At 39.1% G+C, this 24566-nt stretch overlaps 1 protein-coding gene across 1 annotated transcript in view; it reads left to right on the forward strand.

The window, feature by feature from the left end:
* Positions 1 to 24566, forward strand: part of LOC149194393 (phosphatidylinositol 3-kinase, root isoform-like) — a 353842-nt gene that overhangs the window by 13350 nt on the left and 315926 nt on the right. The window contains exons 3-4 of the mRNA XM_089405076.1: positions 20272 to 20368; positions 20639 to 20735. Of these exons, the coding sequence (XP_089261202.1) occupies positions 20272 to 20368; positions 20639 to 20735 (194 nt within the window). The remainder of the gene's footprint in view (positions 1 to 20271; positions 20369 to 20638; positions 20736 to 24566) is intronic.

The raw sequence follows: 24566 nt of genomic DNA on the forward strand, positions 1-24566 counted from the left end.
TCGGAGCTATAAGCACTCATAATGCTTCTGCCCCACCCTTGTGATTATTGAGCTGGTTCGCCACTCATTTAATCTGTGCCCCGTATGCATCCTACCCATTGAGTTCAGGGCTCATGGGAAGTACCTCTCATTTGGCCAATGAGGTGTGGAAAAGCTAGAGACTATTAGCAAAGACTGATGGACGCATCAGAGATTGTCGTACTCTCTATCTAGGATGGCATGGTCCAACCACTTGATCTGGGATCAAGATTTGTGAGGTCTGGGACCTCTGGATTGATTATGTCAGTCGGGGAATGATGTCTTTGTGACTGACCCACTTCTGTTCTGAAATAAAGAAGCCAGCAAAGCAAGTTTCGGCGGGATGACTCACGATGTTAATTGCACTAATAGATGGAGTTCTCCCTAGTTGAGAGGGAGTGTTAAATTCGGACAACTAGGTCCAAACTCCATGTTCTGATGCTCAGATTAAGAGGCTAATATTTTTGTTGGATTCCTCTTTCTGAGAGGTGTAAAATCCATATAAAAATAGTCTTAATCCGATGAGCAGAACTTATATTTTGAATTTATTATTCTTAATAAATTATATGTGCAAAGGTCAGCCAGTTTTGTAATGTAGGCTCACATGCCCAACAGATGTGTCACACACCCTCATTGATGGATATATATATATAGGAAAAGTTGGAGAGAATTTGATCACAACACAACTCACATCTTCCTCTCTCATCCTAAAAAGTACGAGCTACCTGGAGGACGAATTTCAGCCACACGTGGGAAGGACGAAGAGGATTTTTCTGCTGCTAGGGTTTCGCAGAAGTTTGACCAGCGTTGACTTTGGTCAACGCTTGGTCCAAACAAGCTGAAAACTTGTGGGAGGTTCGATTTTTGAAGGCCATACTACCTGGCACAAAAATCGAGGTCAAAGGGTTGACCGTTTTGCTGCTGCGTTGACTTTTAGCTTGCTGCCCCTGCGTTGACTTTTCAGGACAACGTTGACTTTTGTAGAACTGACTTGGGTTAACTCATCTACTGGTTGGAGGGTTGTTGTGACACATGCTGGGCTGGCTGACCAAAGGAGACTTTGCTGGTTGAAGCATCCTGTTGACCGCCGAAACAAACATATACATTTTTCTTGTTTCTGATTTGTCTTCTGTAAGATCTGCTTATATGTTCTATCTGCATTTTGCTTATCTACTTGTATGATTGCTGTGAGAAAAGTGAAATTGCTCTTAGCATAGAACATCTACAAAACTTTACAGTTGGCGAGACCAATGAATTATAGACACCTTAGTCATTGTCTCTCAAGGTACATACCCACTCGGGTGTTCACTGAGTATGACCTTCTAGGACTATGCTTGTCTTGGGTTCCCAGCCGACAAAGAATATCGGTCCTCTTACCTAATCTTGTCTTGGGTGCCCTACACATCCTTAGAGTATCAGATGCCAAATGATTACCCAATCCTCCCATTCTTTCTTCCCAAGTGAAGACAAGAATGTTGTGTCTATCTTGTGTCTACATTTCCATTTATGGCCTTCATCTAGACTTACGGCTGTTTGTCTTGGTCTAGTGCATGCAACATGACATGGAAAAACACAATTGTCACTCCTTTGTAATTAGGAGAGATTCAAAACTCCCTCTTGATCAGGGACTTGTCAAAGCTCCCTCTTAACTAGGGACTCTTTCATTCATCAGTAGCTTCTTCTTCGTGGGTGCTTCAGCTGCTTGATCTCCTTCCTTTCTTTGATGTCTTGAAGTCTTTGTTCAAACTTCTTCTAGGTAGGGCACCATCCATCGATCACTTTCCTTCCTAGTTTATCATGTCATTGCTTCCTTCGTGGAAAGTGGCTTTCTTGTCATACATCAAGTTTTCTTGTCATTTGGCTACTCCTTTGTCATCTGTCCATGCTTTGGAATACTCTTCCCATGGATGCTTCGTCATACTTGCTTGTTTACAATGTACATGCTTCGACCTAGTAGCCCATCATGACTTCATCCTGATATTGCTTCAACATTAAATGGTGCTTTTGCTAGATGGCTTCTTCATCCTGGCATCTTCGTAGAGTAGAATCAGTTATCTACATCTTTCATATCTCCAAGGCCTTCATAGGTGTCAAGGGTCCTTCCTTCCTTTGTCATTGTCTCTCAAGGTACATACCCACCTGGGTGTTCACTGAGTATGACCTTCTAGGACTATGCCTGTCTTGGGTTCCCAGCCCTCAAAGAATATCGGTCCTCTTACCTACTCTTGTCTTGATGCCCTACACATCCTCAAAGAGTATCAGATGCCAGATGATTACCCAATCCTCCCATTCTTTCTTCCCAAGTGAAGAAAAGAATGTTGTGTCTCTCTTGTGTCTACATTTCCATTTATGGCCTTCATCTAGACTTACGGCTGTTAGTCTTGGTCTAGTGCATGCAACATGACATGGAAAAACACAATTGCCACTCCTTTGTAATTAGGGGTGATTCAAAACTCCCTCTTGATCAGGGACTTGTCAGAGCTCCCTCTTAACTAAGGACTCTTTCATTCATTAGTAGCTTCCTCTTCGTGGGTCCTTCAGCTTCTTGATCTCCTTTCTTTCTTTGATGTCATGAAGTCTTTGTTCAAACTTCTTCTAGGTAGGGCACCATCCATCGATCACTTTCCTTTCTGGTTTTTCATGTCATTGCTTCCTTCGTGGAAAGTGGCTTTCTTGTCATATATCAGGTTTTCTTGTCATCTGGCTACTCCTTTGTCATCTGTCTATGCTTCAGAATACTGTTCCCATGGATGCTTCGTCGTACTTGCTTGTTTACAATGTACATGCTTCCACCTAGTAGCCCATCATGACTTCATCCTGATATTGCTTCAACATTAAATGGTGCTTTTGCTAGATGGCTTCTTCATCTTGGCATCTTCGTAGAGTAGAATCAATTATCTACATCTTTCATATCTCCAAGGCCTTCATAGGTGTCAAGGGTCCTTCCTTCCTTTGTCAGAGTTCTCCTGCCTTCTTTCAGGAGATATCTTCAAATTATCTTGTCTGATAGTGATTCTCGGTGATCATGGTGTTCTTCACATCCTTTATCTCTTTCTTCATTTGCTTCTCTTTGGATAAATTGGTTCACCACTTTATGCTCCTTATGAGAGCACTTCTTCATTGCTTGCTTCCTGGACTAGTCAACATTTTTTCTTACTTCTTAGTCAACAATCCTATACTCTTTATGTGAGCATATCCTTTGTTGACCTTTATTGCATTGTCGTACATGTCTTCGAGCATGTCACTGGTGAAAGAGATTCTTTCGTACTTGATCATATTATAGAACTATTCCCATGACTCAATAATATACAAATGATAACATGACTAAACTTTGATGCATACATACCTCATCTTGATTCTCCTTTGCTCATCTTAGCTTCATTTGGTTGTCCTTGGTGTGGCCCTTCTTGCTTTATCTTAGATTGCCTGCATATTATCCTTTTCTTGAATCCCATGAATGGGATTCCCAATGTGACATCTGCTTTGGTTCATGAACCTTCTTTTGAAGATTCCATCATAGGATCATGAAGACCCTTTACCCTACAAATGTTTCTTTCCTTTTGATGATGGAGGTCTTCTAAGATTTTTAATCATGATCAATTTTCTTTCATCGTGGATGAGGTCCTATACTAGGTATGCTCCTTCTACATGAATATCTTGAGCTGTATCTACCATGCTCCTATATTCTAGAAGATATTTCTAACCATGAATTTTGTTCTCATTATAAATGCTACTTCTTCATGAGTATCTAGAACTATATGTACTTCATGCTTCTAGATTCTAGAAGATGTTTCTAGCCATGCAATTTTTACTTTATTCCTACATGCTCCCATAATATTCAAAACCATGAAAGAAGACTTGAAGTAAAGAGTTTGACTTAGGCATAGTAGAGATTCGGAGGGTCTTCTTTCTTTTGCTTCTTTTCTTCTTCTTTCCCCTCTTGAGTCATGTCAGCGTCTTCCCTCTTTCTTTTGTTATTGTTGTCCTTCTTAAGATTAGGACGATCCCTTTTGTAGTGTCCATATTCTTGGCATCCATAGCATTGGATTTTGGACATGTCTTTGTTGTTTGTTCTTTGTGGACCAAATTTGCCAAATTTTCCCTTTCTCTTGGCCATGGTAGCAAATGCTTGCTCCTTTGATCCCACATCTTCCTTTGCTTTAAGTCTAGTTTCCTCTTTCTTGCATAGAGACCACATTTCACTGAGTGTGGTTGCTTCCTTCTTGGCATATATGCTTGATGTGAAGTTGCCCCAATCCTCAGGTAGAGCATTGAGTACTACAGTTGTCATTTCTCTGTCAGACATGACTTCCCCAAGCTCTTGAAGTTGATCCCTCATCTCAGAGATCTTCATGAAGTAGGGAGCTATTCCTTCCTTGGATATCTTCATCTTGTACAATTCATTTATTAGAGATATCACCTCTCCAGCTGTGGTTACCGAGAATAGCTCTACTAGTTTATCATAGATTTCTTTTGATGTTTCAAATTTGGAGACATAAGGAATGAGAGAGTCCTTGATAGATTCTATTAGAATCCTTTGAGCTCTTGTCTCATCCTTATTGTACTTGGCTAAGGCTTGAGTTTGTTCCTTAGCAGGGATAGCGATATTCCCTTTGACATGTTCTAGGAGTTCATTCTCCTTGAGAAGTAAATCAATTCTCTTCTTCCATGCAAGAAAGTTATTGGTACCTACCAATTTGTTGCTTTCCTTGCAAAAAGCATTGATGTGTATTTAGAAGGGGACATATACTTACTTGATAGATTTTGAGATGTAATGGATTTGCTTCCTCCTTGAATACTTGATGGCTTACCTTCTTAGGATCTCGTTGTTCTTCAAGTTGCCTTCTCCAAGTGGACTTGCTTGATGAAGATATTTGCTTGGTAACTTGTAGATGATGTAGGTCCCTTTTTGATCTGCTCTTCTTTGTAGGTGCCTTTGTGTAAGGCTCTTCTTCTTGCTATGTAGTCTTCCTTGATGAATGATAGATGGTAGGCCTTCTTTTCCTTGAGTAGATTTGGCTTGATGCTTCAACCTTGTAGATGCCTTTCCTTGATGAGTGTTCTTGAGTTGCCCTTTCCTTGATGTGTCACCTTAGCTCTGATACCATGTTGAAGAATCTAGGGAAAATCTATGTTGTGTGATTCTTCTTTGACTTGATAACAATTTGTGAAACACTTTTACAATTATCCTAGCTTGATCTTCTTCTTATTATTAGTGTGTGTGTTTCATCGAATTGCTACCAAAAACATAAAGACAAGAACACAGATGTTGGCTCTTTGCCAAGGCCAAAACCTCTCTCTCCTAGAGAGGAAAACCCTTCGGTAAGTTTCTCTTATTGATCACTGCCAAACCCTAGACCCTTGACTAGGATGTCCTCCAAGCACAAGTCAAGTCCTTCCTATTTTCTTCACTTGGTTCCCCGACACGTAGACTTCCTCCTTCCGACACTTTGCTCCCCAACACTTCGTCCTTCTTCTTTATTTCTTGTCTAGAGATAGACCTTCCTTGAGTGGGCCTTCTAGATGAGATGTTCCTCTTTTATCCTTTTCTCAAGTAGACTTCTCCTTTTGTTGACCAAATGAGATCCTTCTTGAGGTATAACTGTAATACTGTTCTGCTGCCCTAGTTTTTCCCACGTGAGGTAGGAACCCTAGAGAATTAGTGTCCTTTTCCTTTGCTAGAGAGATAGGCTCCTTCGCTAGGCTTGGGAGTCCTTGTAGACTTGATTTATCACCCTCAGTCAGTTCATGGTGGAACTGAAGAGGGCACACTGGGCAGCAACCAAACGCGTTCTCAGGTATTTACAGGGAGCAGTCAATTATGGACTCTTGTACACCAAAGGTAAGGATATCAATTTGAGTGGATTTATTGATGCAGATTGGGCAGGAAGTTCAGTGGATCAGAAAAGTACCTCTGGGTATTGTTTCAACATTGGATCAGGAATGATGTCCTGGTGTAGTAGGAAACAGAAGTCCGTGGCTCTGAGCTCATCTGAGGCAGAATATATGGCTTAGAAAACTGCTTGTGAACCTATTCAAAAGGAATATGGAGGCGACCAGGATCATGTGCAATAATCAGGGTTGCATCAAGCTCTTTGAGAATCCAGTGTTTCATGAAAGGTCGAAACATATTGATATCCGGCGTCACTTTGTCAGGCACTGTGTCCAACAAGGAGCTGTACAGTTGAGCTACACTCCTACAGGAGAACATGTGGAAGGACAAAGTTTGACTACTTCAGGGAAAAGATGGGGATGGTAAAGAACCTGTTTTAGTAGTAGAAATGGGAGTGATAACAACACGGATGCAGAGGGAGTTGCAGTGCGGATGCAGTGTTGGGAGAGAGGACCAGCAGCAGCACGAATGCAGAGGGAGTTGTTGTACAGATGCAACAGTGGCAGTAGCAAAGCCATGGGTAGCAATACAGGATGCAGTAGTGCAGAGGATGTTGGACAGGGAGGCTTAGCATCAACACATCTACCAATGTCAGATGATGAGGGTGATACTCAATGAGGAGTATTATTAGAGTACAATCTTCGCTAAGAGGGAGTGTTGATTTGGGGTAGCATCAGATGTGCTCTAGCCACGAAAATTGGTGGAGAGGCTAAAGCACATGAGATCTTCAATACCCAGAATGGTTTGGGCAGATTCTAAACAGTTTGAGAGATATTAAAATAATTAATATTTTTAATGGAGTCCCTAAGTCTAAACTTAGGGAAAATAAAATATTAATGTGAATTAAGATAAAACTGTGTTAGAAGGGTCCAAAAGTCATGGATCAAGCCAGAGTTAATCTTAGTCGTTGATTAGGGACTTAATCTCAGCTGTTGATTTGTCAACGAGAAAAGTATAAGAGGAGGCTTGAGGGTCACTTGGAGAATACACTGAGGGAGACCAGTCAGTTCAATTTTTGGAGCGGGGTTAGTTGAGAAATTCGAACTAGTGGTCTAGTGAGTAGTCAGGAGGCAGAAAGTACGGAACAGAGAGACGGGATTAGCCACTGGAGACCAGTGCTGAGGCAGGAGAGGCAGACACAGGCCATTTCAGGCAGACGTAGAGGCAGCAGGAGACTGCGCAGTCACTAGAGGGCTTGTGTGGGTGACACAGAGAGGCCCAGGGTTGATGCAGTCACGCAGGGGCTAATGCAAAGTGTCTGGAAGCCACGTAGAGGTTAGCCAGGCTGACTCTGGAACTGGGAGAAGTGCTGGAGAATTTTTTTCTCTATGGGTAAGCCAGTTTGGCACCCTGTTGTACTAAAGAATTGTTGAATAATAAAATCCTCCCTTGCTGCACCGGTTTTCCCACATTGGGTTTTTCTGGGGACTATTGTCCAAAATATCTGTGTCAATGTGTTGATTCTTGTACATGTGTTTGTTTCTGTATTACTGTGTGATATCTGCAGTAGAATTTATTTTAATGTTTATTGAACGAATTTCATAAATAACTTATTGAAGAATAAGTAGGAAAAGTAAATCAAATGTTGCAGTGATAGAATTTTCACAGGGCTTAGTATGAGAGGATTGATAACTATCTTATGAAGCTGGGATTTACAAGGAGCGAAGCTGACCCTAACCTATATTTCAAGGTTGAAAAGGACATGCTTCTCATTTTGGTCCTTTATGTAGATGATCTCTTTCTGATAGGTGCAGACCCTCTCATTTATCAATGCAAGAGGGAGTTGGCTTCCGTGTTCGAGATGAAGGACCTAGGTTTGATGCACTACTCTCAAGGCCTGGAGGTCTGGCAAAAGCTAGGTGATATTTTCCTTTCTTAAGGAAATTATATTGTGAAGCTGCTCGAAAGATGTGGGATGATGGATTGCAAGTCTGTGTCTACTCCGATGGAACTCAAATTCAAGAAGCTATATGGAAGTGCTGTTGGGCTCGAATTGGCAAATCCTTCTAAGTATCGAGAACTTGTGGGGGCCCTGATGTTCTTGGTAAACTCCCATCCAGACATGTGCTTCGTTGTCAATACATTGAGTCAATTCATGGTTGAGCCTCATCACTTACATTGGATTGTTGCTAAGAATCTCTTGAGATATCTCTGTGGCACAATCAACTATGGTTTGAGATACATTGCCGAGAATTTGAGGCTTCATGGATATACTGATGTTGACTGGGCTAGAAATGTGGTGGATCATAAAAGCACGTCTGGATGTTGCTTCTTATTGGGGCCTGCCTCAATATCTTGGATGAGCAGGAAGCAGAACTCAGTTGCTTTAAGCACCGCCGAGGCCGAATACATTACTACTAGTATGAGTTGTTGTGAAGCTGTTTGGCTGAGGAAGCTATTTAGTGAGCTATTTGAGCATGTGTTGGATACCACCGTGATCTACTGTGACACCAGAGGGGAATTCACCTTTCAGAGAAACTCTTGTTCTGCGACCGCTCCAAGCACATTGATATCAGGTACCACTTTATCTGGGATATGGTACAACGGGGAGCAATAAGGCTCCAACACATCAAGACTGATGAGCAAGTCGTAGACATTTTCACGAAGTCCTTAGGGAAGGTCAAATTCTTAGCCTTCCAATAGAGACTTGGAGTTGTGGAAAGACCCTCTTATGCGGGTCTCGCTTGAGTTGGACACTGAGCTCTGGGAGTGCCTGGGGGCTTGGTGACCGGGGTACTTCTTGGAGCTAGGAGCAACCATAGGATGAGTGGTTCACCTTCCCCTATTGGCACGATGTGTACAGGGTGAGTGGTTCACCTTTCCTTGTGATACCCCATGATGGTTGACATGTGTGTAGGGTGAGTGGTTTACCTTCCCTTGTGATACCCTATGATGGTTGGCATGTGTGTAGGGTGAGTGGTTCACCTTCACCTATGATTGCAGACACATGTATGCAGGGTGAGTGGTTCACCTTCCCCTATGGTTGACATATGCATAGGATGAGTGGTTCACCTTCTCCTATGGGATATGAGCAGGATGAGTGGTTAACCTTCTCTTATGGGATATGAGCAGGATGAGTGGTTCACCTTTTCCTGCTGATGCCCTAGCATACATCCTACCCATGTAGTCCGAGACTAATGGGAAGTACCTCTTATCTGGCCAATGAGTTGGGAAAAGTGAATAGGGATCATAGCACTACGGATGGACGCATTGTGTACTGCTGTACTCCCTATGTCTAGGATGCGTGGTGTTCAACAACATGATCTGGGATCAATTGAGGTTCTACCTTTGGATTGACTTTTGTCAGTGGAGAGTGGCAAGGTCTTGTGACTCACTATCGATCAATTCTTCTTCATTATTACATCATGGTTCAACGGAGTAGAGATGAGATGACAAAGATGCTACATGACGACCGAATGGCATGATGATCAATGACAGATAGATTGACAAGTGGAATTCTCCCTAGTTGAGAGGGAGTGTTAAAATTGGCAACTAGGGCCAAATTCTACCTTGGGACAACTCATTTGATGGAGATGATGATCACATTACATCAATGTTGTGGACATCGGCATCGGGATAAAATCAGCAATGGTCTGGAAAACCAAAAATTTGTAAAAATCGGGAAAATATCGATAAAAATCGGCAAACATCAACAAAATTAAGATACCATAAAAATATCTTTAAAAATCGGCAAACATCGGCTAGGCCAAAAAATCGTTATTTCGAGATAAAATCGGGATGTTTGCAACACTGCATTAAATTCCTCTTTTTGAGAGGACCAACATTGATATAAATATCATCTCATCTGGATAAGCGGATGTGTGATTTTGAATTTATGCCCACTCATGTGCAAATTGTTCAGGTCAACCTCACCATCATGTAGGCTCAAAAGCCTAATGGACATGTCTCTTCATCCACAACGAATTGTATAAATACAAGTGACCTCTCACCTCATTTGGCATCATCATCACTCACATATTCTTCTCTCTCCTCATTTGATTGGGTCATACAACTATTGGGGAGCTATTTTTTCTCTCACATGTGTGGCAAGGAGGACGAATTGCAAGCTAGAATTTCAGAATTCTGTTGCAAGTTTGACTAGTGTTGACCAGGGGTGCATTGACCAAGTTTGACTGCGATTTTTGGGTCAGAAGTTCGATCCAAGGTTACTTGGGAGTAGGAACGACATTTTCAGAAGCTCCTTGTTCGGTAGCGAATCAGGGAGCGGATTTTTATATAATATATATATTTTTTATTTTTTGATGCATATATGTCAACAAAAGCATGTAGAATGATGAATTAGATATGAAAAGCATAAAAACATAGATTGAACCATATAACATCAATCATCTAGAAGTTATAATCTTCATCAACCACGTCCACAAGTTGGTAACATGGATTCATCAATCTTAAAGTTTCAAGCTTTCAAAATTCATTATATAACATTTATCATCATTGATCGCCAAAGTTGTACTTGTAAGCTAAGTGTAACCATTACAACAAAGAATATCTTAACATGAATTGAAATGTTATAAAATGAAATGAAATGAAACAACTTTCAACTTTCACGAATCATCATATTTTTAATTCATTACCAATGAGTTATAATTGCCAACTTCAAACTTCAAACTTAAATTGTCATATATTGTTTACAAAAAATATCATAATAAATATGAAAGAGTCAACAATTATAAAAACCATTAGAAACTAGAAAAGACAAGTAAATCTATTACCTATTGCCGATGTTTGGGCCTCTTGCCACCACGAGAAATGTCTAATTTTTGAGTCTTGTTGGAAAATTAGGATCTTTGTCATTAATATCACCATCTAAGCATTAATCTCCAGAGGTATCTTTGTCGTCACCTCTGGATCTGTATTGGGATCTTTGTCATTAATATCACCCTCTAAGCATTAACATAAGATAGAAAAAACATAGCATGTCAAGTCAAGATTTTGTTTGAGTGATGGGTATATTTTTAGTAGGGTCACGATAGAGGAGTTCGACAATCAATGTCACTAACATCAAGGTACATAAGGGGATTGGTGCTCTTGATTAAATACGAGTTCCATACCCTAATACATGACAAAATCCCATGGAAACATTGCAATTCCCCCCAATCTTGAAATCCTATAAAACTTATAAGTCTGCTATATTTTGAATGAGATCTAAAATTCTACTTTCTCCATATGAAATCCAATGAGGTCGGAACCGCTCTCAAACATCCAGAGTAATTCATGGTAATGTTAAAAATTTAAGTAAAATGATACTTTAAGAATTTAACATTACCATGAATCACATATCAATATTAGGGCTATAAGCTTGATCATTAGGCTGCTTGGCTCAAAAATTATTTGTTTCTTTAAAAAAAAATTGCATTTGGAATGTTACTGCAAAAAATTTCTGCAAAAAAGGCTAGGCAGCGAAAATTTCGCTCATGGGGTCACTCCCAAAATTTGTCCCCTACGGGAGCAATCTCGGGAGCTCACTTCTGTGGTCACTCTCGAAGGGAGCACACTCCGTGAGCGGGTTCGGGGGGGGGGGGAGCTGCTCCCCCACAACCCTGGTTCGATCTTTTTATGCCGCATTTCTGGGCACAAAAATAGAGGGAACCTGGGCAGTTTGACCAACGCTGACTACAGTTTGACTGCAAAAAATTACAACAGTTTTTCTCTCTCCTTTGACCAAGTTTGATTGAGATGTTTTGCGCTGACTTTGACCTTCTAATCAGGCCGACTTTCAAGGGGAAGACTGAGCTGTTTTGGAGACATCCTAGTGCTGCTTTGACCAATGTTGACTTTTTGGTTAGGGCTGTTGACTGCTGCAGAAAATCACAGATTTTGTCAGGGCTATTTTGACTTGAGTTTGGCAAGTCAACTTTGACTATTGTACTCTCCTCTCTGCTGAACATTTTGATATAATAATAAGACGAATTGATCAAAGGGTTTTCCCCACATTGGGATTTTTCCCCGACATCCGCCATATCTGGTGTCCTCTTGTCTTGGCTTGTCTTCCGCATTTTGTTTCATGTTCTATCTACTTTTACTGTCAATGTGATTGCTACTGGAAATCTAAATTGAAATTGCTATTGGGCTGCTTAAGAAAAATTGAAGTAATTGTGCTAAGCATAGAGCATACCATTGTTAACTAAAATTAACAGCTGCTCACACAAGCCAGTAATTCTGCTTATCAAACCCTAGTTGTCAATGCTAATTCTGCCCTTTAACAGTCATAAACTTCTAAAGCTGAAACCCTAGCTCATCAACATTATCTGCTGAGACTGAATACAAAATCCTCAATCATCTTGTTAGCATATCAACCTCTAGTAGCAGGAAGGTCTTCAATACTTGTATTCTGTCATCCAACACACTCATTCTTTTACAATATACATATCAGTAAAATGTCAAACCTTGTGGATGACTTGGCTTAGTACAGTATAATTCAACTCTTCAATATTATTCCACCAACAATGACCTCTGGTTAGTAGAGCTACAAATTATTTATAAATATTACACAGTCCATGTTTGCAATATCCTTGTTCTGCAAACAGTGTTAGCCACACAGTTCTCTTATTAATGACTCTGGCGAGTCACTATATTTGCTCCTGCTTGGTCTATTCAATACAACTGTCCTGGATTGTACTGCCAGCAATACTACTGAACATTGATAGATCTGTCCATAGTTGTTTACTGTAATTACCTCAGACCAATGCACTTTTGCTATAGTTCAAATGCTAATGTGTATGCCAACTGTTTTCTTGTCTAGTAACAACTCAAAACAATAGCTGATAAGTATATGCTTCTAGGATGTTTGCAACTGTAGGTTTGGTGAAAAATTCTGCCTTCAGAATGTGCCTCTGATCATACACTGAATACCATAGTTAGCAACCAATGTAGTACGACTACTGTCTCCTTTGAATAATGAATGATACTAGAACTGTGCTTTCTCCTCTGAATAATGAAGTCTGTCTAGTAGGGCAAGGCTGCTTCGGTTGTGTTGACACCTAATCATCAGGATTGGGTGAATAAGTGTAACTGATGTAAATAAATAATAGAAAATATGAAGAGTCACTGGGAGATGAAATGAACAGTCTCTCCCTCATGTATATAATAAAGACCAACCTGAATGAATATAACGAATTATTTTTTGAGGAGTTATTGCCTGGTCTGACATGGTATCAGAGCCAGCTCCCAAAATCAGCTTTTGTGTAACCCCTGGTGTCAGTTTCCTGCCTATGTTCTGCCTATTTTGCAGAATTCACACCTCTGGTCTGACATGGTATAATATAATACGCTGCCCATCCTCCAATATAATATGCTGTAGTAAACGTTGTGGTAAACGCTCCAATTCGCTACAACTACTTCAGTGAGTTTCTCCAGTACACCCCTCCATACACCTCGCCTCCTCCCAATATACGCTGCTCCTTGCTCTAATACGCAGCCAACTCTCATATAATTTGTGGTGTCAGTTGCCTGAAGCCTGCTCCAACTGTCCATACAGTGTCATATACTTTTTATTCTCTCTGAATAGTCCGCCCTCCAAACCATTATGCTCGGTGATATTGCTGGTCTGACTTGTTGGAATGGAATTGCTGGTGGCTACGGTGGTGATCCGGCAACAAGGTCACTCCATTCATATGTTTGATGGCAAGCTTGAGGTGAGAAAAGCATCTGACCACTCAGTCATGAGGGGGATAGAAGAAGAAAGGCTTCTCAAGCTGCAGGGTACCTCTGCTCGTGCAGAACATTTATCATACAACTCTCATTATGAAGAAGGTACACTTCCATCAAGTTTATTATGGCATGCTAGATTTGGACTTTTGAACTATGACAGCCTCCACTTGTTGAAGAAAAATGGTGTTGCTGGTTTGCCTACAATTCCTAGGAAACTTGAGCAATGTGATGCTTGTATTCTAGGAAAGCATAACAAACAGTCTTTTCATGATTCACATTCAAGAGCACATAGAAAACTTGAACATTCATTCAGATTTATGTGGTGCAATGCCCGTTCTTTCTGCAAATGAAAATAAATATATGATGACGTTTATTGATGACTACATCAGAATGTCTTGGGTTTATTTATTGAAGAACAAGTCTGATGTTTTTCAAACATTCAAGAACTTTCATACATGGATTGAAAATGATGCACAATCTCATATTGGCTCTATTCGCATTGATAATGGAAAAGAATATACTTCAAATGAATGTGAAAACTATCTTCGCCAATATGGGATCAAACACCAAACAACTGTGCCTTATAATCCCCAACAGAACGGTGTCGCTGAAAGAATGAATAGGACAATCTTAAATATTGTGCGATCCATGATGTTTTTCAAAAATGTAAAATTGATGTTTTGGGCTGATGCAGTTCTATGTGCTCTATATATAAAGAATAGATGTCCATCTAATGCTATCAGAAACAAGAATCCCTATGAAATGTGGTATGGGCACGTTCCTTCGATAAAGCATCTCAGGGTCTTTGGTTCCACTTGTTATGCCTTGATACTAAAGGTACATAGAAACAAACTTGGTGAAAGAAGTCGTAAGTGTATCTTCCTCGGGTATTCAAACACCTCCAAAGCATACCGTCTCTATGATGAAGTCAATAAAAAGTTTGTTGTATCTAGAGATGTAATCTTTCTTGAATCATCCAAAATTGACAATGTTGTTGAGCGGCAACTTGATCGCTTGGATAGATTCGCAAATGCAAAATCATTTCAAGAATTTAATAATCAGTTTCCACATCTTGAAGGTGGGATTCCTATACTAGATCAACCTGTGGAATCTTCTTCTAAAGAACTTTCTCCCCCCCCATGAAACTCCAACAACGGATGATACTTTAAGTGATGTGATTGATAGAATTGGGAGACTCAATCTTGATTCAGTCCCAACTCAATCAACGGAGCAGCGTGGACCATCTGAGAAAGGTCTCCCAAAGTGACTGACAAAGACACTTGAAAGTGTTCATCTTGATGAGGTTGGAAAGACATGAACTAGAAATTCAAACTGGCAAAAATGGAGGTGATGTAGATGACTCTGATTCACCTGTTGATATGGATGTTTCTTATGATTGTGAATTGAATTTGTCTACAGATTTCGAACCAACTTTCTTCAAAGAAGTTGCTTCTTATGATGAATGGAAAGAAGCGATGCAAAAGGAGTATGATGCCCTGATAAAGAATGGCACTTGAAAGCTGGTTGATCCTCCATTAGGAACCAAACCAATTGGCTGCAAGTGGGTCTACAAGAACAAGTATAAAGCAGATGGCTCACTTGACAAGCACAAAGCCAGGCTTGTGGCAAAAGGTTTTGCACAGAAGGAAGGGGTCGATTATGAGGAGACTTTTGCCCCCACAGCAAAATGGGCTACCATCCGTATACTCTTTGCCCTAGCAGCTTAGAACGGTTGGAAAGTCCATCAAATGGATGTAAAAACTGCTTTCTTGAATGGAGATCTAAAAGAGAATGGTTTTATGTCCCAGCCTGAAGGATTTACTGTGAAAGGACATTAACATAAAGTATGCAAACTTGTGAAATCCTTGTATGGCCTCAAACAAGAACTGCGAGCCTGGTAAGAAAAACTAAATGAGCATCTTCTGAAACTCAATTTCAAACATTATGATCTTGATGATGCAACTTTATTTGTCAAGAAAGTTGGCAAAACAGTTGTATATCTTGTGGTATATGTAGATGATCTTTTGATGACAGGGAACGATGAAAGCTACATTGCGTCCATAAAGAAGGAATTGAGGAAAGGTTTTGAAATGACTGATTTGGGTTATGTTCATTACTATCTTGGTATTGAAGTAACTCAACATCCAAAGTCCATATTTCTTTCTCAAAAGAAGTACATTGGTGATCTGTTGAATAGGTTTGGCATGACAGAATGCAATCCTCTTACTACTCCAATGGAACAAAACTTAAAGCTCACATCCATTGAAGGAAAAGAATTTGAGGATGCAACAAAGTATAGACAGCTTGTAGGAAGTCTCAACTACCTAACTACTACTAGACCAGACATTTCATCTACTGTTGGAATCCTCTCTAGGTTTATGCAAAAGCCTTGTGAGGGACATTGGTCTGCTGCAAAAAGAGTTCTAAGGTACTTGAAGGGAACTCAAGACTTTGGAATCAAGTATACACAGGTGGACGACTTCAACTTGATTGGATACTCTAATTCAGACTTCGATGGAGACAAAGAAACTGGGGTATCTACTTCAGGTTATGCTATGAGTCTTGGATTAGGAGCTGTCTCCTGGAGATCACGCAAACAATCAGTTCCAGCAGATTCCACAACAGAGGCAGAATATGTGGCAGCAGCTAAGGCAACAAAAGAAATTGTGTGGCTCAGAAAAATTCTTGAAGATTTGCAGGTAAAACAAGTACAATCAACTCCACTCATGATTGACAATACCTCGGCAATAAAATTGGCCAAGAATCCAAAGTTCCATGATCGAACGAAGCACATCAATACTAAATATCATATGATTCAACATCACGTTGAGGCCAAAACAATCCATCTCCACCATTGTTCCACTAATGAGAAAATTGCAGACATCTTCACGAAAGCGCTTGGAAGAGAAAAGCTTGAAAGATTCAGAACGATGCTTGGACTCACCAACATCCCTTCAGATTAAGGGGGGGAATGTTGACACTTAATCATCAGGATTGGGTGAATAAGTGTAACTGATGTAAATAAATAATAGAAAATATGAAGAGTCACCGGGAGATGAAATGAATAGTGTCTCCCTCATGTATATAATAAAGACCAACCTGAATGAATATAACAAATTATTTTTTGAGGAGTTACTACCTGGTCTAATAGGTTGACTACAAGAACAAGAATGACTTGCTTGGAACTTCAAAACCCACATAATTGGACTCACATCTTCAGGCTTGAATACTGATATGATGCCACAAGTCGATCCGCTATTCCTATGAAATTTTCTTGCTGAACCCTTTGGTATCAACTATCAAGGAGCTTCAAGTCCTAAAGTCTAGCGTAGATACAAAACCTTAACCTCAGATTGACACTTCATCAACAAGTCTGTAGCATGTATTCTTTGGTGGGCCGAATAGGTTTTTCAATCACAAATATTAATGCGTACTTGCCTTGTTTCAGTGCAGAAGCTTCAGGTGGAAATACTTTCAGAATACAACAACGTAAAAATGAAACTTTAATGATCCTCGATTAGATGAGCCAGCAGATGTCCATCATAGAGATCTGATCTGTTTATTGTCCCTCTGGTTAGGGCAGAATAAGGCTCCAATAGATGAACCAATGAAAGGGCCGAAAGAGGGTAAACTTGTGAACAAAAACCTTCATGGATTTCAGAGTTCTGGTGTCATTAGGGCATACAAAAATTGTGCTTCAGATAATGTGCTTTCAATTCAGATTTCTCCCTTGTTTACATACTCTTGAACAGACCTTCGAATGGTGCTTCAACATTCAACAATCCACATGCAAGTTTGTTTTCTAAAAGAAGTGGATCCAATTGGACTAAAAATTGCCTCTGAATGATCTTGCTTGCTAACATTATCAAAATTTGCTTCAGGGAATGCCCTAATGCGAGGCAAAGACTTGAGACATTTCTTCTTTAGATAATAAAGATATCGCAAGGATTTTGCTTCAAACAGAGTTGTGTCCAAACATGCTTCTTTTCTCCTTCAGATCTGCAATTACACCACGGGGCCAAATAGAATCTTGATTCAGATGAGAAAATTCAGATTACATTGGAGACTCGTGTTCTGCTTTTTGGAGGGCTAGAGTGCTTCCATATATAGGATCCAAAATGCTTAAGGGCAGCTGACTTGCCCACAAAAGGAGGGAACCATATTCAGATTTGCCCTAGCCTCAACACTTCATAGAACTTCCTGCAGAGAAGATCAGGTTGCCCTACTGAATAGCCGAGTTCTATATCAATATAAGGAGGGCCGAAATCAAGTGCAAACCAGACCTACTGTAATAGCCGATAATTCTTCCTTTAGATCTGTGTCAATAAAAGAAGGGCTGAAAATTAATCACAGGCACAAACCAGCCTTCTAGCGAGAATATCAACATGAATTAAATTAAAAAAAAGCCTTGTTTTGTGATTATATGCATTCGGATCAGGTGCTGGAGAATAGTCCATGCCATAGGCTTTGAACCGAAGTAAACAACTCCTCCTAGAGGCCTCAAACTTCACGATGAAGATTTCCAGAACCAAACGAAAAACCCTTTAATTCCAACAAAATATCTCAGCCCGAATAGCCACAGACTACTTTTAGACCTTCGACCTTCCTTTGGGTATTCAACACTATGCTGGCTGCAGATGTATCTCCGAGGATCTTAGCATTCAAGATGCTTGCATTTGAGGAGAGAACGATCCACCTTTTATAATCACCAAGGGGGTTTGTAGGAGGGCTGGCCAACCTTCAAATGGAGGGAAGATTTGAAATGTAATTTTGTTTTGGATGGATTTTAAATCTTGAAATAACTGAGCCAAATCTCTCATTTTAATTTAGGCCAAAATTTTAATTTACTTTGAAAATTAAAACCCCTTCATAAATTATTTGATTTAACCTTTTTAATGAAGATCCTTGATATGAGCCATAATCTTAGCCAATTATATATTGCCACATCATCACTTTTTGGGGTCTTCAACCACAACAAGGGGGCTTTGACCTTCCGAAGGGTATATCTCTCAAACCATGAGGAGCTACGAGGTGCACCATATAGTTGGAATCAGCATAACGAGAAGCATCCAATGATGGTGATCTCAGGAGCAAATCCACTATCTTCATTCTCAAAGTTATTGACAAGTGCAGGGCTTCTAAGGCTTCCCAAGGCTTCTAGAGATTTGGAACTTCAATTACTGCAATCCAGACAAATATTTAAAATGTTCAAGAATCGACATTGGCATCAATGACAACACCATTCAACATTCTCCACTTGCGCGTCTTCACCTCTCGCTTAGGCTTATTTTATAACTTCATTAAGAGAAATCCCTAGCTCTAACTCCTAAGTGGTTGACAGTTGCCTCACTTGAGATCAGTGGTTGAGATCATATGTAAATCACTTAAATAATTAAATTATTTATCCTTATTACTTTGGCTTAATAGTTCACAATAATTAATTGACTTCAATCATCTTCTACATGGTAAGACACCAAGCTCATGTAGAAGGCCTTCTGAAACCACCAAGAACTCAACAATTTAATGCTTAGAGGGTTATATTGATGAATGAGGATCCCAATATAGGCAATGATTTTGATGATATGTAGTTGTTTGTTGTGTCATGTTTTTTTTGGATACTGGTCTAATGACAGTCTTGATCTCAAAGGGGCGTGCCACAAACTCAGCCTGAATGATGGGCTGGGGAGTCATTCTTTTGAATTTAATTATGCATAGAAAAAAGAGTGCTTAAACTTTCTTAGTGAAGGCCCAATCGATTTGAGCAGGCTATGCAGTTTTTAGTGCTCAAATTAAGTTTCCAGATTTCTTTTCTTCTCTTCTTATTTCTCTAATATGGGTTCATCAAATCCTCAATATCCACTTTTGAAATAGGTGGAGAGGACAAAATGACAATAATGATATATAATGATTAGGTTGACTGTTCAGTATTGTTCGATGTTTTTCAAAATTTCAATTAAGTGATGTGCATGCTTTTGTTGTTACTTGGTAAAAATGCTGTCATGGCATTATGAAATATGCATGATTTTAAAATTTTAAGTTTTCTATAAAATTTTCCATATATATTAATTAATACAACCCGCTCCCCCTCCCCCCCCGCAGCACACACACACACACACATATATATGTATACAATGTATCCCTGACAAACCCAAATCTCAGGTTAAAAAGGTTCCGTCCACATCTCTCTCTTGAACTCAGGTATCATGGCAGCTTAGAACTTGTTAACCATTTTTATATTTTCTTAATCCTTTTATACTATGACCTATTAATATTGATATAAGCATTCATTTTGGCAAATTGAAAATATTTTATCTATGCATGGAGATTCAAGTCATAATAAATTATGCACTATTGCTTTATGCATGGATGAATTTAACATATCTCTTATTTTAATATGAGAGATGGATCTGATATTTCTAATGGAAGTATCCTTCCTGTTTTTTGAAAACATATTTCCTGCTGTTTCCTTGTTTCAGATGATTCCTCTTGTTGTTTCTTAAGAAGTTACCCCAACTTTGATTCAATTACTGGATCATGTCTATTACCATTTCCTGAAACTCATTTCTTATTAAGTCCTGTTTCCCATTTCTAATATTTGGGTCATATTTACTTTCTTCTGGTATATTATTGTAATGTTGAAAGTTTTTAAAGATCCTAAAGCAACTTATGAAAGTTTCATGATTTTGCAGAGGGGGGAGATTGTATCGAGAATATCACACCTGAGCTTTATGTTGAGTGTGCTTTATACATTGATGGCGCTCGGTTTGGACTTCCCACAAGAACAAGGTTATAAGCAAAATGGACCCTTGAGTCCCTGTTATGACAATATTAGATGTGTTAAGCAATTTATTATTTTAGTTTTCCATTCTATTGAGTGCTTGTTATAGTCACAAATATTTTTCTATTGTCCAAGAAAATATTTGTGGAGAGGCTGAATGAGATACTAAATTTATCTTTAACCTTGTTCAATTAGGCTTCATGATTTACATTTTTTACAGTTAGTTTGAAGGTCAGTATTCCTGATTTCCTAAAGAAGTTTCCATATTACTTTCACAGGTTGGAACCTACAGGGAAGCCAAATTGCTGGAGTCAAGTTAGCGAGCTGAGTGCAAAGTACAGGGATTTGACCGCTGGTGCACAACTTGCTTTCACAGTGAGTTTGAGCAGGCTTTGTGTTAATGCGCTGTAGATAAGTGTAGATCAGAATTCATGGATAAATGGGAGCAAAGAAAATTTCAAAATACTCACCATTAATGCGAAAGTTTCTTGACATCGAATTTTGTCTTTGCTTCTAGCAATTTTCGATGCTAGAGGAAATTACTAGATGTTAGATACTTGAGTTGTAGAACTTCATTATGCACAAATATTTTAATGCCTACCAAATATTATCTACAGGGAATTTATACCACTAATTATCATTTTTTTCCATTATATATGGGTCTTACTTCATACAAGGTCAGACAATCCAAGCTTTATTTAGACGTCTCCATGTATGTATGGTGGACTTTCAGTTTGCTAGGACACTTCTTAGACAGTTCCAACAATTTACTAACCTGATTCAAAGACGATATTGGAAAATGATGGAAATATATGTGGGATGTGTTACCTCCTGACATGCAGGTGCATCTAGAGGAGATATTTTTCACTTACAGACAGTTCCACAGATGAGATCTACTGCCCTTCCATGGACACGTGTCCAAAGATGCTTCCTACATTTGCTCCACTCACTCACATTTCATAATTATTCGTATGAGGCTTGATATACATGATGTACATTATTTCATTGCTTCACATTGGTGTTAGTGTCTACTTGTCATAAAAGTGGTGATCATTGGTTGAGTAGGAAAATGAATCATAACACTCTAAATTTATGTTATTTGCCTTTTTTTTCCATGGTGGGTTGTAGTCATCCCTTAGATAAATGTTGTCACTTTTGGGTTGAGTTGTACTACTAGGGGGCTTTAAAAGATGTACCATGTCCATATCCTAATTCATACATACCATTTTCCATCCTTCACAATTTTTGTTATCTCATTTATGGTTGGTTGTCATGTCACAAAAGGATTGTGCTTCATAATTCCATGAGAAAAGCCTCATCCTACAAAAAGAGCTAGAAGCTTGAGGTAGATGTAGCCAAATAAAAAAAATTTAGAAGCCAAATATAAAGCTTGAGCAATACTCCTCACTATGGAGCCATTAGCCCAAGTCCTATGTGCTGAAATGCATATCTAAAGGAGTAGATGAAATAAAGAAAAAAAATTGAAACAAAGAAAAAAAGAAAATAAGGGTAGTAAGAAACATTTTCGAGGGGAGGGTAACTCAATGCATAAGCATTCCTTCATTTTCAATGGAATTCATGTGGTATTTTAAAAAACCTCACATGACCATGCAATTCAACTCATGAAGTTACCTATCAAACCATACCATCTATCACTACATATGCACCTAAATTGGTGTCCTAGGAATTACTACTCTTAGCAATTGGCACATGTAATAGGTGTCGATCATGTTTACATCATATCTTAAATTGGCAAATGTTATGAATATTATTTGTTGTCAAGTTGGAATCTAATTCACTTTTCATGTTGCATTAGGATTTTGTGTACATGTGTAGTAGACTAGGGAAATTTGGTCTAAGGTTTACAATTTTTTTTTTTTATTTTTCAGTATAGTGATCAAATTCAATATATTCTTTGAACAGTCAAATTGCCTTTCAATGATATAACGAATACTGTGTAATCAATGATATACAGTTTCAGCTCCACAAGACGGAAATGATCTAGATAGTCATGTATAGGTTCCTGAACAAAAAACTTGATGCCCTACCTGGTTTCTACAACTAAAATAAATGTGGCTATGATACCACTATAATAAACTAGGGCTGTAACATGCTAGGGTAATTTTTCCCTAGGTTTTCTTGGGGCAAGTAGGGTTTTCAATAAAATTTCTTTTGGTACCACCATTTATTCAATACAGATATCATAACCTTCAATAAACAATACTGATTTTCTTAGCAACGTAATAAGACCAATTGTTATAATTTAACCGACCAACAGATCCATAAACAATTGATCCAAATTCAAATAGTATAATTCCAAATAGATTAGAGTAAATCCGGTAATGCAAGGAATCCTTAATTACAAATCCGAAAGTACTCTAGGCTATTTTGAGGATTTGAAGATCCTATGCGAGGTCAGGAAGAATGCCCAAATGCACTCGTTTCCACCCTCAAACTGTCCTCAGAAACTCTTTCAGGTTCGTTGCCACTTTTGACCTCGTATTTTCTTAGGTAATTCCTTCGTTCTGTTACTGGAGCCAATTTATTTATTCAAAACGTCAGACCCCAATTTCTTCGAATTTTTCACAAGAGTAACGTCGGCTATTGTTCACCTTCAGAAAATGACCCAATCCGCTTCGAAATTCCACAAGATCAACCTCTGAATATTTATTTCCCACTTCAGTGAATTCCACTACCTGCCTCCGACGGACTCAGACTTTATTTTATGACAACAAAAGATCTCGGTTGTTGTCGTAAACTCTGTTCTTTTCTTTTCACCTCAGAGGCTTTCAAATTGCAAGCTTCAGATGGAGTCGGATTTTGACCTAAAATGAACTTGGGATGTCTCAAATTGCACTCTGGAACTATAGGTGGTTTCGGCTGCCTCAGTCGAACCCTTCGTATTTAATGCAGATTGGGTGACGTCCAACCTTAGGAATTGTCTCTGCCTACTAAAGATGATTCGTCATTTTCTTAAGATAAAATCACATGATTGTTTGACCTCCAGGACTCATTGATTTGCTACCTTTGGATGTCTTAGTAATGACACTAATACATTTCAGGAAAAATCCTCGCACTGGGCCTGACTTAGAGATAATCCTCGGTACTTCATCAAAAAATTGTAGATATCCTTCGATCTTTGATCACAAGCAATCTGCTGTCTTAAATTGACCTGGTTCTTGTCTTTAGAATTCAACTGTGTTATTCAATTTCCTTCATAAGATAGTTTCCTGCCCAAAACAAGTAAAAACAGAAGAGAAAAGATTTACCAACTAGGGTGAAATCTTTTACCACCGAAATTGATAGAGGGGAAGGGGTTTTAAAACCCTCAGAGCTTTAGGCTCAAGAAAAAAACAGACCTATATGATCCAATCCTTTTGAATTTATAGATTTCTTTGAGGGGCTCTCTTTCCTAAAATGATTGAGTAAACTTTACTCCAAGCCCCAACTTTGGGTTTCTTTGCCCAGCTGCCCCAAAAATTGCCCAACAGAGGGAAATTTGGGGTTCCCCCCCCCTATGGAAGACTATAGCCTACGGGGATCTATAGGCTAGTTTGTCCCTTAAGTGATTAATTACTTGGGAACATTGCAACACACCTAAGGAATTGAGACCGATGAATTCTTCGTGTCCCTTGAGTCTTGACCTTTGCTTTGGAAGCTGTACCTAGTACCGAAAAATCTAACAAACTAGTGCAACGCCTCACCAGGCAATCTAGTTCTTAGAGAAACAATGGGATCCACCACTACTGTCACCTTAGTGGCTTCTTCCTTCTTGTTTTGTGGTCAGTTCCCACAAGGAAGGCTTCCCAAGCAAGGCTTAGAGATTAGATGATTTATGGATCTAAGCCAAATGATTCTCTAAGGAGCTTGCCAAATGAACACCCTAAAATATTTTCAAGAGAGGCTTGGGGTGAGGAGGGTTGTTGGAATAGAGGAAAGCATCGACAAGGCATTGGAGGCTGAGATAAGGTCCATGGTTGTTCAAGTAAACTTTTCTACTAGCCACCATTTAACTCATAAAATGCTGTTAGAAGTTAAGGTTTCAAGAGAGTGCATATTTATAATATGTGAAACAGTATAACAACAATTAAAATAAGCTATCATTGTTTAGATTAATAAAGGATTGAGGCTATTCAAGAAGGTAAACAAGGGATAGGTTAAAAAATAGTTTTTAATAGCTGAAAATCCATAAAACAACGAAAAATA

The sequence above is a fragment of the Pinus tabuliformis genome, chromosome 2_2, assembly GCF_031772625.1.
Source record: "Pinus tabuliformis cultivar Carrire ecotype Pingquan chromosome 2_2, CPIR1, whole genome shotgun sequence".
In the NCBI taxonomy this organism is placed as follows: Eukaryota; Viridiplantae; Streptophyta; class Pinopsida; order Pinales; family Pinaceae; genus Pinus; species Pinus tabuliformis.